This window comes from Somniosus microcephalus, chromosome 1, assembly GCF_052327205.1.
Source record: "Somniosus microcephalus isolate GS21.2 chromosome 1, FLI_Smic_1.0, whole genome shotgun sequence".
NCBI classification, from domain to species: domain Eukaryota; kingdom Metazoa; phylum Chordata; class Chondrichthyes; order Squaliformes; family Somniosidae; genus Somniosus; species Somniosus microcephalus.
The window spans coordinates 103,184,682-103,201,915 of NC_140987.1; the positions used below are offsets into that span (position 1 = coordinate 103,184,682).

The window sequence follows — 17,234 nt, forward strand, 5'->3', positions numbered from 1 at the left end:
AAGGTAAGAAAAGGTAATTTAAACTTCTTTAAACACTTTAGACACACCAAACACACTTACCTTTGCACTCATGCACCCATCACTCACCTGAACACCGACATCTCGACCCCTCCAAGCTCTTCATCCTCTAACTTGGCGTGGTTTGGAGCTGTCGGGAATCCCACACTTCAGCAATAAAAATAGGGATTAGGCTAAAAACTGCCTGTTAACTACCTGTTAACAGGCAGTTAATTGGCACTAATCCCTTCCCGCCTTGGGTAGGCTGGTCCCAGTGCGGGGCGGGTACCCGCCTCCTTTGTAACTGGCATGAGGCGGGTTGGGTGCGGGATGGGGTCGGGACCCCTGATTTCGGGATATTAACCCCCCCACACACCTCCAATCCCGATTCCACAGCCCAATGAAAATCCTGCCCAAGGTACAGGAAAAGTTCTGATATCCGGCACCGACGGGACCGGCGTGATGCCGATCTATCAAAAGTTCCGGAGTGGTGAGCGGATTATCTACCCAGGCTGTTTTTAACTAAGAAAAATTTAAAAATCAAGAAATGTGCAATATACAGTAATTGGGTACTCGCCTACAGAATGTTGTGTTAAATGGATGGTGAAAGATGCTTGATTAAGTACAGTACAGGTAGACTATCCTTTATCCAAAAACCTCGGGACCAGCCGAGTTTCGGATAAAGGAGAATTTCGGATTTCGGAAGGTGGGTCGGCGGGGGTCGGCGGGGGGTCGTGCGCATGACTTACGCTGACGCTCAGCGTAAGTCAGTCGGGGTCGGGGTCCGCGGGGGGGTCGGCGGTTGTCGGGGCTGGCGGGGTCCGCGGGGGGGTCGGCGGTTGTCGGGGCTGGCGGGGTCGGCGGGGGGGATCGGCGGTTGTCGGGGCCGGCGGGGTCCGCGGTTGTCGGGGCTGGCGGGGTCGGCGGTTGTCGGGGTCCGCGGGGGGGTCGGCGGTTGTCGGGGCTGGCGGGGTCGGCGGTTGTCGGGGCCGGCGGGGTCCGCGGGGGGGTCGGCGGTTGTCGGGGCCGGCGGGGTCCGCGGGGGGTCGTGCGCACGACTTACCCTTTATCCGAACTTCCGAAACCGGAACCCTCTAAAAACCGAAGGTTTTTTCGTTCGTACGCACGACTTACGCTGAACGAAAAAACCTTTGGTTTTTAGAGGGTTTCGGTTTTCGGAAGTCCGGATAAAGGGTAGTCTACCTGTACTGCCAGTTGATGGTAATCCATAACTCTTTAATAACTCAACAGTAAAACAAAACTTATAAACTGCTTAATAGTAAAACAAAACTTATAAACGACTGTGCAGTGCACCAAAACTTAAACGACTGTACAGTACAGTATAAAGTACTGTACGGTGGTTGACTGTACACTTATTCCAAGCCAACTGGTTCATCAGGATCATGCACTTCAACAGATTCTTCAGGCACTTCCAGTGCTCCAACTCTTTTGGAAGCTTTCTTAAACATGTCCCGGATGTCTGCTTGCTTAGTGGACTCTTGCCTTCTTTGCAGAAAGGTAGACTGCAGAATATGGAGCTGCATAACTTCTTGGGCAGAATAGCAAGAACGGCTTTCAGCAAATTTGATGAATGAAGCAAGATCTGCTGCAGCTTTAGCCCAAGAAATCTTGTTCACTTCAGAAATCTCATCGTCTTCATTTTCCATCACACTTTCCTTTTCTTTCCTTGGATTCAAAACATTCTCCATTATTTCATCATCACTTAGCAAATGCACAACAGCAACTTCTCTATCGGCATCAACCCACTGCTCAATATCACTTTCACTGAGGTGATGTAGAGGGTTTGCTGGGCCTACATCTTTCACCATGTCAGCCATTTCCATTACTGCAGTCTTCCGCGGATGAACATTGAACCCACGAAATTCCTCCTCTGAAGAAGAACCTTCAGCAAACATTACAGAAGGCCACAATTTGCACCAGGCTTGTCTCAAAGTGTGACCTTTCACCAATTTCCAGGAACATGCAACATTAAAGATGGCATCTTTAAGATTGTATTCCTTCTGAAATGCCTGAATACCTGTATTGTCATCTTGGCTTATCAGTCTACGTAGGAAGTCTTTCTTGTAATGACACTTGAGATTTTGGATAACGCCCTGGTCCATGGGTTGTATGAGAGAAGTTACATTTGGTGGCAAATAAATGGTGAAAATATTTCCAGAAACCAACTCGGATTCATGCGGATGGGCTCTACAATTATCCAGCAATAAAATGCATTTGCTATTTTCAGGTTTCCTTATTCTACGGAAATGTTCCCTCACAGATGGAGCAAAAGTATGATGGAACCAATTTGAAAAGATTTCCTTATCCATCCAAGCATTTGCTTGAGCTTTGTACTCAACAGGTAAGTGCCTCACATTTTTAAATGCACAGGGATTTTTATACTTCCCAATGACGAGAAGTTTAACCCGGTGTGATCCAGCAGCGTTCGTACATGTTAGCACGGTTACACGATCTTTATTTTTCTTGTAACCTGAAGCATTAGCCTCACTAGCCCCAGCAAGCGTTGATTCTGGCAAACACCTCCAAAATAAGCCCGTTTCATCGGCATTGTATAGCTATGCTGGCGACAAATCATGTTGCTGCACAATCCGATTGAAATAATCGCAGTATTCTTCTGCGGCGTCGTGATCAGCTGATTTCTTCTCCCCGCAAACATCGAGTCGTCGTATCCCATGCCATGCCTTGAAGCACGATAGCCATCCATCAGAGAAAGCACACTTGTCAGTGAGCTCCATCTTTGCATAAAAATCCTTCGCTTTTGATATTAGCATGGGTCCGGAAATCGGAACACCCTCTGAACGCTTCAGAGCAAACCACTCATAAAGCACGGTATCCAGCTCTTCAAGCTTAGGCTTACGAAGCGTGCGCCGTTTCTCTACACTCTTAGATGTCTCCGAGCTTGCATAAAACTTGAGCAGCTTATCCTTCTGCGCTTTGATGTCGTACATTGTTGACGAACCGATTTTGAATTCTTTCATAATGTGCATACGCTTCGCTCCCATTTCTAGTCGTTTGCATATATCAATTTTCTGCTTTAAAGTTAACACCACTCTCTTCCTTTTGGTTGGATCAACTTTTGGGATTTCCATAATGCAGTCCAATGAGTTGCAACAGCGTTGGAGACACACAGTACTGTACTGGAACCCCAAAAAATGGCGGATCAGAAGAGGCTACCGGCAGCGTGGGAGGGTGAGACTCCTGATGCAGGGTTTCTGAGGTGTTCCGAGTTCCGCTGGCGCCAAGAGGCCGAGTAGTGGCGGTTTGTAGAACTACCCCCACTGACGAACTCGGCAACCGTTGGAGACTCGGACTCGGAACCGGCAACATTGCCGGTTACTCAGGCGCTGTTTTCGGGGGGTGAATTCTGCCGGTAGAGCGAGGTTTCCGGACATACAACCTCCGGTTAAACCAAAGTTTCCTGTATTCACAATAACCAGAAAGCAGTGTGCTGGCTCTGGCTTAACTGTGCATTTGGTGTTCTTTGAGGTTCCATGCAGCACTTCTTCTTGTTGGGCTGCATTTCTGGCCACAGCCAGAAAATGTGCAAGACTGTGCCCTGCCTACCACAGCCTCTTGAATACCGTGCTGAGTGTTTGGACTTCCATTCATGCAGGTGGGGGAAGGTGGTCTATATCCAATAACAAGATTTCTGATGGTAATTAAGATCGCTATTAATTTTGTGAGTTTAATGCAGTATGTTTTCATAATTTTCTGTTTAATCCTGTTATCTTTGATGTTTGGTTGGAAAGTATATTGGTGTAAAAGAAAACACTATCAGATGAACTTGCTTGAACAAGTTCCTGCATTGTAAATCTCTTTGCAAGTAAGTGAAGCCAGTTACTAGGCCATATTGTGGGTCAATATGTGAAGGGCTTTTCTCAGCACAATTTGCACTGCAGGTGCTTAGAATGATATACATGCTTTCCCTGAACATTATTGTTGTGATTTAACAGTTTAAGATGGCAAGTGCTTTGACAGGCTGTGTATCAAGTTGGCCTCAATATTGAGATCATAGTTTCCTGCCTCCATTTTTTTTACACTTCTTTAGGAGAACTCATTTGTATGTAGGTTGAACAGAAGTGGAAGAACAATAGATTACTTACCTTAACTATAATCTTCAATCTTTAAATGTAGTTCATGCGACACATACAAATATTTCCTTCTTGTTCCTGACCTGGTGCAATTTGGAGCATATTTATGTGTTCAAATTGCCTTCTTTATCAAAATTAAAGCATGGTTCAGAAGAGGCTTATACATTGAGGAGGTGAGAAAGAAGAGCAGCTTATCAAAATTACACAAATAGTTCAAACATACAGGCCTAGAAATTGGAGGTGTTAGTGCTGGCTGTTAAGGCCCGTTTCGGCAAAAAAATGGCGGCTGCCTCACTTCTGTCCACTGCCAGTGGGTCCTGTGGCAGCCGCCATTTTTGACTGGGCAGCAGCGCTGCCAATGTCCGCGCTCACTAGGGATATGTAGATTATGCAAATTGTGACATCAGTGAGTATGCAATGCTCACCTGACGCCCGATCTGCCATTTTGGAGTGCGCCGCCCAACTTACCAGCTGGAGTTAATTCTGACCATATAACCAAGCATTCACAAGCAGGACAGAGCTTCCAGCAGCATTATTTAAAGGATCTTGAGCAACAACTTGCAGCTAACATGTTTGTTCAGTTTGACTGGCTCTGTGGAACTTTCGGCAACTCTTGCAACTTTCTAAACCTGTTTCAAGTTCCTACGGTGACAGGGAGTGTTGGGGCAAGTGGTGAGCACCTTCATTCTTATTTAAAGGCTTCTGCTCACAACATTTGCTCCCAGTCATGGGGGCTCCACTTGCAGTCCCCCTCGCGCTCGAGTATCTTCGGGAGAGGGAGCGGAGGCAGCGAAGAAGAAGAGAAGATACACCCAGAAGGAGGAGGAGGAGGGCCAAGAGGGCTCTCAACAGGAGGTCTTACCCACCTAATGGGGTTGATTTTCAGTGTGCCGTGAGGCGGGCTTTTAGGCGTGCGGGGGGGCAAAAATCCCGAATTCGGGGGTCCCGACACCATCCCGCCCAAAACCCGCCTCCACGTAAGTTTCAAAGGAGGCAGGTACCCGCCCCGCACTGGGACCCGCCAACCCGAGGCGGGAAGGGATTAGTGTCAATGAACTGCCTGTTAACAGGTAGTTAACAGGCAGTTTTTAGCCTAATCCCTATTTTGAAGGGTGTCGTGTGGGATTCCCGACAGCTTCAAACCACGCCAGGTTAGAGCAGGCGGGCCGTCGGATTGAAGGACTTGGAGGGGTTGAGATGTCGGTGTTCAGGTGAGTGATGGGTGCATGAGTGCAAAGGTAAGTGTGTTTGGTGTGTCTAAAGTGTTTAAAGAAGTTTAAATTACCTGTACTTACCTTTACAACCTTCCTTTTTCTAGGCTTCGGGAGTCCATCATTCAGCCGGCACAGAAAGCTGAATGGCCGCGAGCTGTCAAAAGTGACAGCTTTCAGTGCCGGCGAGATTTCTAACTGAGTCTGCGTAGAAGGACTCAGGTTAGAAGTCAGACTGTCAGTGTTTGACAGCTTCAAACAGCTGTGAAACACTGATATTTCATCTGTCAACATGTCTTGACAGATGAAATTTCAGTCTGTGACGTCACCTGTTGCTGGGTGGCCCTTAATTGGCTTGCTGAGGCCGCTGGGCGGGCTCAACAAGGTCAATCAAGGGAAAATCGCGTGGATTGGCCGCATCTCGATGGAGGCGGGACTAAAACCCGAAAGTTGTAGTCCCGCCTCCTTCCCGACTTCTGAATGAAAATCCAGCCCAATGTCTTCTCTTATAAGCAAGGAGCAGTGTATTAGGAAGCTCCGCTTCAGCAAGAAGTTGGTCACAGAACTCTGCCACCTCCTGCAACCAGACCTTCAGCCGCAGAGCAGGGCAACCACGGCTCTCCCAGTGACCCTCAAGGTCACCGAGGCCTTCAATTTCTTTGCCAGCGGATCCTTCCAGTCTGCAGCAGGGGACATAGCCAACATCTCCTCGTTCTCCATCCATCGCTGCATCCGGGAGGTCACAGAGGTGCACCAGGAGAAGGGACTACGTTGTCTCCTCTCTGAGCAGAGAGAAACAGGAGGAGCGTGCATGTGACTTTGTCAGGATAGCGGATTTCCCCAGGTGCAGAGCGCCATCGACTACACACACGTGGCTTTGCGGGCGCCATATAACAATTCTGAGATCTTCTGTAACTGCAAAGGCTACCACTCACTTAATGTGCAGTTGTTGTGTGACCATGCCCAGCGCATCCTGATGGTTAATCCCAGTTATCCTGGCAGCAGTCATGATGCCTTCATCCTGCGCCAGTCCGGTGTGCCAGCAATCTTCCAGCCACCACATTAAACCCGAGGGTGGCTGCTCGGAGACCAGGGCTATCCGCTCTGCACCTGGCTGATGACTCCCCTCCGCAACACCAACACTCTTGCTCAGCACTCATATAATGAGAGCCATGCTGCCACCAGGAACATTATCAAGCAGACCATTAGGCTGCTGAAGCAATGATTCCACTGCCTTGACCTCTCTGGAGGAGCCCCCCAGTACTCGGCGGAGTGGGTGTCCCATTTCATGGTAGTCTGCTGAATGCTTCACAACTTGGCCATCACGAGGGCAGAGCAGGGATTGCAGGACCACCTCAGGAAGAGGACGAGGGAGAGGTGGAGGAGGAGGAAGAGCAGCAAATCCCCCTTCCACACAGGCTGTCTGTGAGCGCCTCATTAGACTCCGATTCGAGTGAATGAAACCCCAGATCTCCATTGCTCACCACATCCCCATCAACCACATCCGCATCATACCATCCCTCTGTCACGGAACACCACAGCGTCCTCTTGGGCACAAAGCTGAAATGAGAGCCACCACAAAACAAATATTCCAAACAAAATTAATAAATTTATAACTCTTCAATTTACATTACAATATCAACTAATCACCTTTGTGCAATCCCTCAGTGCCTGTCGTTTGTGTTCCCTTTCCTACTCTGGTGCTCCTACACAGTGCTCCCCCAGTGACTGCAGCATGGCTGGTGGAAGGCTGCTGAGTTTCCATGGAGGAGACTTCAGATGGCCTTACAGTACGACCTCGACCAGCTGTGGACCTAGAAGACCCAACTGCAGACTGCACCACCTCGGCATGGGCGGCAGCAGTCAGGGCTGGCTGGCTGCGTGGCAGTTGCGGGAATAGGAATGCTGTCATCCTGAAAGAGGACAGTAGATACCTGCTCCACAGTCCCACTGCCACTCCCCCGAGGCGGCGCCTCAGCATTCCTAGCAATCTGTTGGAGGTCAGATTGCTAGCCTGCTGCGACACCCTGCAAACCCCTTTCGACACTGGTAAACTCAGCCACGATGGCAGCAGTCTGAGCTTGGGTGACAGCAAGCTGAGACTGCAGGAGAGCAGTCTGATCTTGTGTGGCAGCAAGCTGGGCCTGCAGGAGAGCAGTCTGCGCTTCCACTGCAGCACTGAGACGTTGGGTCGCTTCCGCCTATACTGCAATGGAAGTCACGACATCGCCCATCACACCCAGCATCATGGCTGGGTTCCAGCCTGGAAATAATGGGCTCCAAGCTTTGCACAAAGCCCCATCCAATGTTGGAGCAGGACTCCTCCATGCTCCTTTACATTGCCAAGAGACTCTCTGGCAGGCTTGCCATTGCACCTAGCATTTCTGTGTGCATGCCCATCACATTCTTCTGAAGGCCGCCCCATCAACGTCATCATCTTGAGTCATGTGCAGCAGAACACGTGCACAAACTCGCCTTCCGGGGAGCTGGCTCCCGAGCTACCCTTTCCCCCTGGCCTTGCTGCAGCCCACTCATGTCCGGTGCCTCTCCATGTGCAGATCCCACATCTATACTCTACATTCCACGCAGCGCCAGTTTCTGAGCTGGTGTCTACAAGTGTCAGATTCAATGATGATGTGCCTTCCTCTTCATCTCCACTCTCCTGCATTACTTCAGGGACAGGCTGTGCAGGTGGCAGATCTTGGTCATCTGAAAGCAGAAAGGCATAAGAGTCAGATTATGGTGAGGGGAATGGTTGTAAAGCAAGATATCCATGCATACAGCATTAGCAGCTTGTAAATGAGAAAATATTGTGGGATGAGAGGGAAGTGGGATGTGAGAAGAAGGATTAGGAATGAGCATATCATTATTGTCCCCAAGGGCTTCAACTTCTCCCGTTGCCATGGCCTTGGTGACTTCCCCTCCAATTATGTTGAGCACCGTCTCCTCCAGTTGGCTTAAGGCCTGTATTGCGGCCTGGCTGTCTCCCGTCTGCTGCTGCTCGCGGTGATTGTGCGCCACCTTGGCCTGCAAGAGAAAGGGAAGTGTGTCAGTGAGTGTAGTGAAATTTGTTTGGGTGATGTGCCTGCCATAGTTGAATAGCTGTCAGTGTGTGCAAAGTGTGAGATGTGGATGTGAGGAGAGCAGCAGTGGTACGTGTGTGAGGGTGAGATGAAGCTATGATTGTGAGGTCTGAGTGGTGAAAGTTAGAGATTGTTGGTAGGTGAGTGTTGGGGATGTGGTGCACTGAGCAGTGTGTGAGGCTTGTGGAGCAGATGGTGGGATATGGCATTTGCTGAAGCCTTCACTCGCCTTGACCTTCCGTGTGAGGTCATTAAACTTCTTGCAGCATTGGATCCATGTCCTCGGTACGATACTGTTGGCCGTGATGTACCCAGCTATCTCTTGCCACAGCCGCCTTGATGTATGTGCTGATGGCTTCCTGCCATCCTGCGGGAACAGGACAGCCCGCCTCCTCGCCACTGTCAGTACAATGCCTCCACAGCCACATCGGAGAACCTTCTGGCTCGTTCTCTTTGCTGGTGCTCAGCCATGTATTCCAACTGCAATTCCAATTCCAACTTCAACTGCAATGACAATGAGGTGCTGCTGCATCAGATCACCTCCCCTTTAAGTAGTGGAGAAAGCCTAGGCCAAACATTACTGGCCATTAGACTGCATCTGATATTGGCCCACCTGTTCAGCAGTAAGTCAATCAACAGCACATTTAGCGCTGAGATCAGTGCTCCAATCATGTAAATGAGCAGGCAGCACAAATTTTGCATGCTGCCTGGACCACTTCGAACGGGTGCAGCCAAATAGCGCTGGGCCATGACACCGCCTGTTTTCAAGCCATATCCAATTTCTAGGCCATAGTGTTCAAGGTGATTTCCTTTCATAGATGGAGTCTGATTGTAGTGCATTCAAAGAATGAGGAAAGTTAGACCAATAATATGTAATCTAATATTTACAAGACTCTGAGACTTTCTAAGAGGATTTTCATGAACTCTGCAGAAACAAGTATGTAAATGTGGAATAGTTGTTTTTACTTTGCATCGTATATAATTACATCGAGGGTAATTCTTTCCAAACCTTTTCATTCTTCAGGCATTTCTATCATATAAACTAGTGAAATATGATGTTCAGAAGGAAAAACCCACAAGGAATGAACAAGGACAATGTGAAAAGGTTAGCACAGGTATGTTTGAAAGGAATTCAACCTTATTTTTAAAAAGAAAATGATAATTTATTTCGCGCCACTAAAGTAGAAAACGTCCCAAAGTGCTCCACAGAGGTGTAATCAAACAAAATCTTAAGTGCAAATGTATTTAAAAGCGTAATCGAGGGCCAAATAATTGTAACTGTACTGCACCGTTTGGATTATAGAGACTATAATATGCCTCTTCACCACCAGTGGTGACCAGTAATTCTACCTGCTGCATTGCAACCAAGGTGGGATGATTTCACCAGGTCTGTACTCTGTTTCGATACCATAATAATCCACAGAATGTGTTTGTTCACAGGGAATTATTTATTTTTACCCATCATTTTAACAAATAAAAATAATGTTCATATTGTTACAGGATCCCACATAATCTTTGTAGTGTCCGTGTGTTGATAAAGACACTGAAGACAGGAGTTGGTTCATAGGTATTTACTAAGCAAAGTCTGGGGGGGGGGGGGGTTCTAACGGATATACACAATACACAGGCTTATATAGCCCGAGTGGCAATTACTGGCATTACGCACACCTGGGCTCTTAAAGGCACATACACCACAATTCCTCCCCTTTTAGCTAACCAGTACATCATATTTTAAGTAATTATTAATTACATGTTATATGCAAAATAATATACATTGCTGTAATTAATTAATTATAAGTTAGTCTCTCAGGAGGCTTCCTGACTCGGTCTGGATAACGCCTCGGGGGTGTAGTAGTTTCTGGTGGTGTAGTAGTTTCTGGTGGTGTAGTAGGTTCTTCTGGCAAGGCTGATTCGGCTTGAATGCCAGTGTCTGGTTCATCGGGTTCCAGTATCACCAGATCGGAGGTAGATATGGGTATCTCTACTTCATCGTTAGATGTATAGAGTGGTGGTGTAGGTTGTCCCTTTTCGGATGACTTTATGATTTGGTCAGCATGGCGCCTTATTATGCTTTCTCCGATGTCCACGGTATACATCAGTGGTCCTAGTCGTGTGCAGATAGTTCCAGGCTGCCATTTCTCGGTACGGTAGTCGCGGGCCAAAACTTGTTGACCTATCTGGAAGGTTCTAGTTGGCCTTTCATTCATGCCTTGAAACTGCCGGTTCTTCACGTCCCTTCTGATGTTCGGCTTGACCAAATCCAGCCGGCATCTTAGGTTTCTATTGAAGAACATCATGGCGGGAGTTTGGTTGGTAACCATATGTGTTGCATTCCTGTATGCGAATAAGAAGTTATCCACCTTGTGCTGAAGTTTTATGTCTTCATTACCCATGGCCTTTATGGCCTTCTTGAAGGTCTGGACAAACCTTTCAGCCAATCCATTGGTGGCGGGATGGTATGGGGCGGACGTGCAGTGCTTAACCCCATTGTTTTTTAAGAACTTCCTGAATTCTTCGGACACAAATTGCGGTCCATTATCAGAACAGATCTGTTCTGGTAGCCCATTCCTGGCAAATATGGTCCTTAATACTGTGATGGTTTTTTCCGTGGTGGTGGAGGACATCTTTATTACCTCCGGCCACTTGGAGTGTGCATCAACCGCGATTAAGAACATTGAGTCCATAAATGGACCAGCAAAGTCGATGTGTACCCTTTGCCAGGGAGATGAGGGCCACTCCCATGGATGTAGAGGGGCTTGTGGTGGAGCGTTTTGGACCTTCTGGCATCCTAGGCAGCTCTTGGTCATTTCTTCGATGTCTCCATCGATACCTGGCCACCATACAAATGCCCTGGCTAAGTTCTTCATTTTCACTCCACCCAGATGCCCTTCGTGAAGCTCCTTTAGCACTTTATCCTGGAGTTTGGGTGGAACCACCACTCTGGATCCACCCATCAAGGTTCCTCGGCACACTGACAGCTGTTCTCTTCTTTGCGAGAATGCTGGCAACAGTGGTTCGCCATGTGCTGGCCATCCCTTCACTGTTAAATCGTAGACCCGTGAGAGAGTCGGGTCATTTCTTGTCTCCCTTTCAAATGGCAGAATTTGTCACTGGTAGACATTCCACTATGGTAGAGTGGAATATCTCTACTGGGTCTACTGTAGGTGCCTCTTCTATCGTTGGCAACGGTAGGCGCGATAAACCGTCAGCATTCCCATGCTGTTTTGACCCTTTGTATTCTATGTTGTATTGGTGTGCCCCTAGAAAAAGGGACCACCTCTGCAGCCTTTGTGCTGTCATAATGGGAACACCTTTTTTAGGGTTGAATATGGAGATGAGGGGTTCATGGTCAGTCAACAAGGTAAATTTTTGTCCGTGTAGGTAATGGTTGAATTTCTTTACTCCCCATACCAGGCTGAGTGCTTCCCTGTCGATTTGGGCATAGTTACGCTCAGCTGAGTTCAATGAGCGTGACGCAAAAGCTATCGGCCGTTCCGAGCCATCAGGGAATTTATGCGATAATACTGCTCCTATGCCGTAAGGGGATGCATCGCACGCCAGTCTGATTGGCAGTGATGGGTTGTAATGAGCCAAAACTTCTTTGGATGTGATTAAGTCTTTGCATTTATGGAAGGCATTTTTGCAGTCTTCGTTCCATTTCCAAATTACTCCTGTTTGTAGCAGTTCATTAAGAGGGTGTAGAAGAGTTGATAAGTTCGGTAAAAATTTATGATAGTAATTTATTAATCCCAGGAACGACCTTAATTGTGAAACATTTTCAGGTGCTGGGGCTTTTATGACTGCTTCAATTTTTTTAGGTGACTTATGCAACCCTTCCTTATTTATTATGTGGCCACAATATGATATTTGATTTCGGAAAAATTCGCACTTGGGGCGATTTGCTCGTAGGCCCCGTTCTCTCAGCCGAGTGAGCACCTGCTCTAAATTGGCAAGGTGCTCGTTGTCATTTTCTCCTGTTACAAGGATGTCGTCTAGGTAGCATTGAGTCCCCGGAATCCCTTGGAGGACTTGCTCCATAGCTCTTTGCCAGATAGCTGGAGCGGATGCTACTCCGAAAACCAGTCGATTGTACTGGTACAGACCTTTGTGTGTATTTATCGTGTGATATTTTTTAGAGGCCTCTTCAACCTCCATCTGTAGGTATGCCTGTGCCAAGTCAATTTTGGTGAAACGTTTCCCTCCGGATAGTGAGGCGAAAATATCTTCTATCCTCGGAAGAGGATACTGTACCGTGTGAAGGACCGGGTTTACAGTCACCTTGAAGTCTCCACAGATGCGAATTTTTCTCTGTTCTTCAGATTTATCATTCTTCAATGCTTTCTTCATGACTGGGACGATGGGTGTTGCCCACTCGCTCCAATCTATTTTAGATAATACGCCTGCCTTTTCCAAATTCTCCAGCTCTGCCTCGACTGCTGGACGAATTGCGTATGGCACTGGTCTTGCCTTAAAAAACTTGGGAATTGCTGGATCTTCCACTTTTATTGAGGCGGTGATGCCTTTCAAGGTTCCTAGTTTCTCTTGAAACAGTTCCTTGGCATTGGCCAAGATGTCTTTTAATCGTCCAGGTATGACGTCATCATCATTTTTTTCCTTACTGGTCACCGTCAGTGCCTGAATGGAGTGCCAGTCTAAACGTATTTTCCTGATCCATTCACGTCCCAACAGTGGTGGACCACCATCTTGTAGAACGTATAAATACAACTTCTGTATTTCCTTGCCGTTGTATACAACGGGCACCCTTATTTTTCCTTTGGGGTATACTTTCTGCCCCGTATATGTTTTCAAGATAATGGATGTGTCTTTTAAAGGTATATGCGGAAATAACCGCTCGTAATCCCGTCGATTTATGACGGTCAGAGCTGATCCTGTATCTAGCTCCATTTTAACTGGGGACCCTGCTATTGTGAGGGTAACCCAAATGGTCTGGTAATCTTCTTTGGCAATTACATTATGTAATTTGAGAGAGCTTAGTCTCTTGTTCCCGGAGTCGCTATCGCTCTTCTGGTCTTCGGAGCTACTGTCCGTCATCATTTGTACCTTTCTGTGCTTTTCCTTATTGATTCTTTTCCCGTTAGTGGATTTTTTATTTTCAGATCGGCACACACGTGGAATGTGTCCCATCTTTCCGCATCGCCTGCATGCTTTTTCCTTGAACCAGCAGTCCCTCTGGTCATGGGTGGACCTGCCGCAGCGATAACATCTCTCGAAACCCCGTGTCATTTCATGGGTGCTGAAGTCCTGTGGCCTTTGCTGTATCTTTGCAGCTCCTATTGCACTGAAAGCCTTGTCCAGTGTTAAATCTTTCTCAGAAGATACCTTTTTTTGTGTTTCTACACTTAGGGGATCGCAGATGAATTTGTCTGGCAGAGAATCTGCCAGTCCTGCCTCGAATTGGCAGTGTAGGGTATCAACAATCTCCTCAAAATTCTTGTCCATCGGTTCGGCTGGAGTGATTAAGTTTCGTAACAGCTTGTATGTCTTTGCGCCCATTAGATCCAGAAGCACTGAAGCTTTTTTTTCATCTTGTATTCCATTTGCGGTGCAATATACCTCCACTCTTTCCATATATGTGGTCCAATCCTCTATCTCGTTATCAAAAACATCAATATTGCCAAAATTAGGCTATCTTTCGCTATCAAAAGCATCAATATTGTCAGACTTGGGCATTTCAGCAAAGATATGGCGCTTCCCGCGCTTTTTTTTTTCTTTTCTGTAGCAAAGATATGGCGCTTCCCGCGCTTTCCCGCCGCTGCTGCCGATAACAACGCTGTTTACTGCGGTTCCCGTTCTCTTTATGTTTTTTAATTTACTGTTGGAGACTCGTTCCCGCCGGAGGTCTGAACGCTGACCTGCTTGCCGTGCTGGCCGTCTCCCGAGTGCTCCCTCCCAGTCCGTTATTGCTTGCCTCCAATTTCGCTGCCTGTCTCAGCTGTAGAGCCCGCCGCTGGAGCCCCATCCTGACGCCCAGGAAGGATTAGCGCAGTACCTGCCACCAGCTTGGCCAGCTGGTGAAACCACAGCTTCTCTCACTTCCTTGAGTCTTCTGGACGCCGGAGGAATCGATGTCCTTGAGGTGCTGCCGAATTGCAGGTAAGTCCGTTTCCACTTCGTCGCCACTGTAGTGTCCGTGTGTTGATAAAGACACTGAAGACAGGAGTTGGTTCATAGGTATTTACTAAGCAAAGTCTGGGGGGGGGGGGGGGTTTCTAAAGGATATACACAATACACAGGCTTATATAGCCCGAGTGGCAATTACCGGCATTACACACACCTGGGCTCTTAAAGGCACATACACCACAATCTTAAAGGCAGAAATGTAATTCTTGGTGTTTGTTTCTATGTTTTGTGATGTAAAAGTTATGCTCAGAGGTCTCCTGTGAATCAGTACTTTGTGAATGTACCATTATGAATGGGCTGTTTTTTCCATTGCCATTTGTGGGACCTTGCTGTGTGCAAATTGGCTGCCATGCTTTCTACATTACAACAGTGACAACACTAGAAAAAGTACTTCATTGGATGTGAAGCACTTTGGGGCGTCCTGAGGTTGTGAAAGGCTCCATATGAATGCAAGTTTGTTCTTATTTAGCATGTGGCAACCAAACATAGTGGGAGTTTGGATTGTACACAAGTGCAGGCACAAACGTGGTCTAGTATAGTCCAACTTTGACTGCATTGTTATTGTGTCCTTTTTGCAAACTGATTTAATGAACCCATTCTCCTCCTACGGTAGGTGAGACTGGACTCCTCATATCTCCAGTGACTAAATGGAACCCATTCAGTGGTTATGCTGGAAGCAAGAAGTTTTCAGAGCAGAAGCTACTGGAAGATGTATTTAAGAAAGGTGATCTGTATTTCAACACTGGGGACCTGATGTCCGAGAGCCAGGATGGCTATATTTACTTCCGTGATCGGATTGGGGACACCTTTAGGTAAACAATATAAAATTTGAAACTCCTCAATCCTTTATTCCATTGAGGACAAAAAATACAATTAGAAGCCAAGATAGCAAATGGTTTGGATTTTCTGCTGAAAACCTCAAGATCAAGTTTTTGATTTAGGATGAAATTGTGATTTTACTTTACTTTATGTTTTTACCAGGTTTTGACAATATTGATTCTAACTTATATGGGCTTGTTAACTTCAGTGCCAACAGAATTGGTGTTTGATGTTTTGTGAAATTCAGAAATACCCATTCAAGAACTTTTAATGGTTAGCTGCATGCATACTGAATGCTATCGAATGTCATACCAGAAGGTCATGTCAGGAGCTACATACCTACAGAATAGGAAATCAGTTCTAACTACTTGCATTACAAAAGGGGAGAAACAAACTTAATTGCCTCCTTCAAAAAAGGACCTATTTCAGCAGAGCACTAATTTCTTTAAAGAATGATGAATGCCGATCATTCAGAGAAATATGATGACATGAAATGTATACTCGGTGCTTCAACCAGAAAACAAATGTCAGCCATATAACTGTTCTCTTTCAAAGTACTTAACCTTTCCCATGTTAGTGGCATAACCATTGGTCTGAATGTCATTGTTTTTAGATGGAAAGGGGAAAATGTTGCAACCACAGAGGTGGCTGAAATTATCGGAATGCTGGACTTTGTGGAAGAAGCCAATGTATATGGAGTAGCTATCCCAGGTGAAGAATGGCTGCCAAAAAAATCTTTAATTCATTTTATATATTTTTAAAAATGCTTTATAGTCTTATGCTAATTATGGTATTCAGGTCTTGTTTATACATTGTCTAATTGCGTTGTATTTCCCAAGAATACACTGGGTGATAGAAAGATGGGCACCAATGAAGAGCAAAGGGAAAACATTATTTGAGGTGGGAGCCAAATGCACAGTTGAAGAGAAGAGTTTTTATGAGTTGTTGAAAGCATAGAGCGAGTAGAAACCTAGAGAGGATTAGAGGAGATTCCAGAGACCAGAGCATTGAATTTCAGTGGGGGTTCTCCCAGTTGTCCACCTTCGCTTTGACTAAAGATCCACAGAAACCCTGGAAAAGTGACATATGAAGTTGGGGAGGTTGATGAGAGGGGAATTCGAGTAATCTAGCCTAGAGTCTATTACTTAATGCTGTCGCTGTTCTATAATGATTTTGTTTCCTACTTTGCTTATTTTTTTTCTGATTATTCTCAATATTGTATTGCTCATCTTTTCCCCTCTATCATTACTTTTTCCTTTAATTATTGTTCATGCTTGACTTTTGTTCTCTGAATTCAATCTTTCTCAGTTCTGTTACATAGAATTACATCGACAGTTACAACATGGAAACTGGCCTATCGGGCCAACCATGTTATTTGCTTTCCTTCTCTTATTTTCTTTCTCTCCGGTTTTACCAATTCTTTTTTTCTTGTTCTTTAGCCTAATTGTGGCTATTATCCTGAAACCAGCTCATCTACACTTTCAAATGTTTGACCAAAGTGTCAATCATCTGAATTTTTTGATGAAGTAACAGGGAGGATTGATGAAGGGAATGCAATGGATGTTGTCTACATGGATTTTAAGAAGGCGTTTGACAAAGTACTACATAGAAGGCTGGTTAACAAAATTGAGGCTCATGGAATAGGTGGGTCAGTGGCAGATTGGATAAGGAATTGGCTTAAGGTCAGAAAACAGCGAGTTGTGGTAAATGGCTGTTTTTCAAACTGCAGGATAGTAGACAGTGGTGTTCCCCAAGGGTCAGTGCTGGGGCCACTGCTTTTGTTGATATATATAAATGACCTGGATATTGAAATACGGAGTAGAATTTCTAAATTTGCCGATGACGCCAAGCTTGGGGGTGTGGCAAACAGT

General features: G+C 46.3%; 1 protein-coding gene across 1 annotated transcript in view; it reads left to right on the top strand.

The window, feature by feature from the left end:
- slc27a6 (solute carrier family 27 member 6) overlaps window positions 1-17,234 on the top strand; it is a 119,437-nt gene that overhangs the window by 82,192 nt on the left and 20,011 nt on the right. Inside the window, exons 6-8 of the mRNA XM_085984431.1 lie at window positions 9,428-9,518; window positions 15,158-15,356; window positions 15,977-16,074. Of these exons, the coding sequence (XP_085840557.1) occupies window positions 9,428-9,518; window positions 15,158-15,356; window positions 15,977-16,074 (388 nt within the window). The remainder of the gene's footprint in view (window positions 1-9,427; window positions 9,519-15,157; window positions 15,357-15,976; window positions 16,075-17,234) is intronic.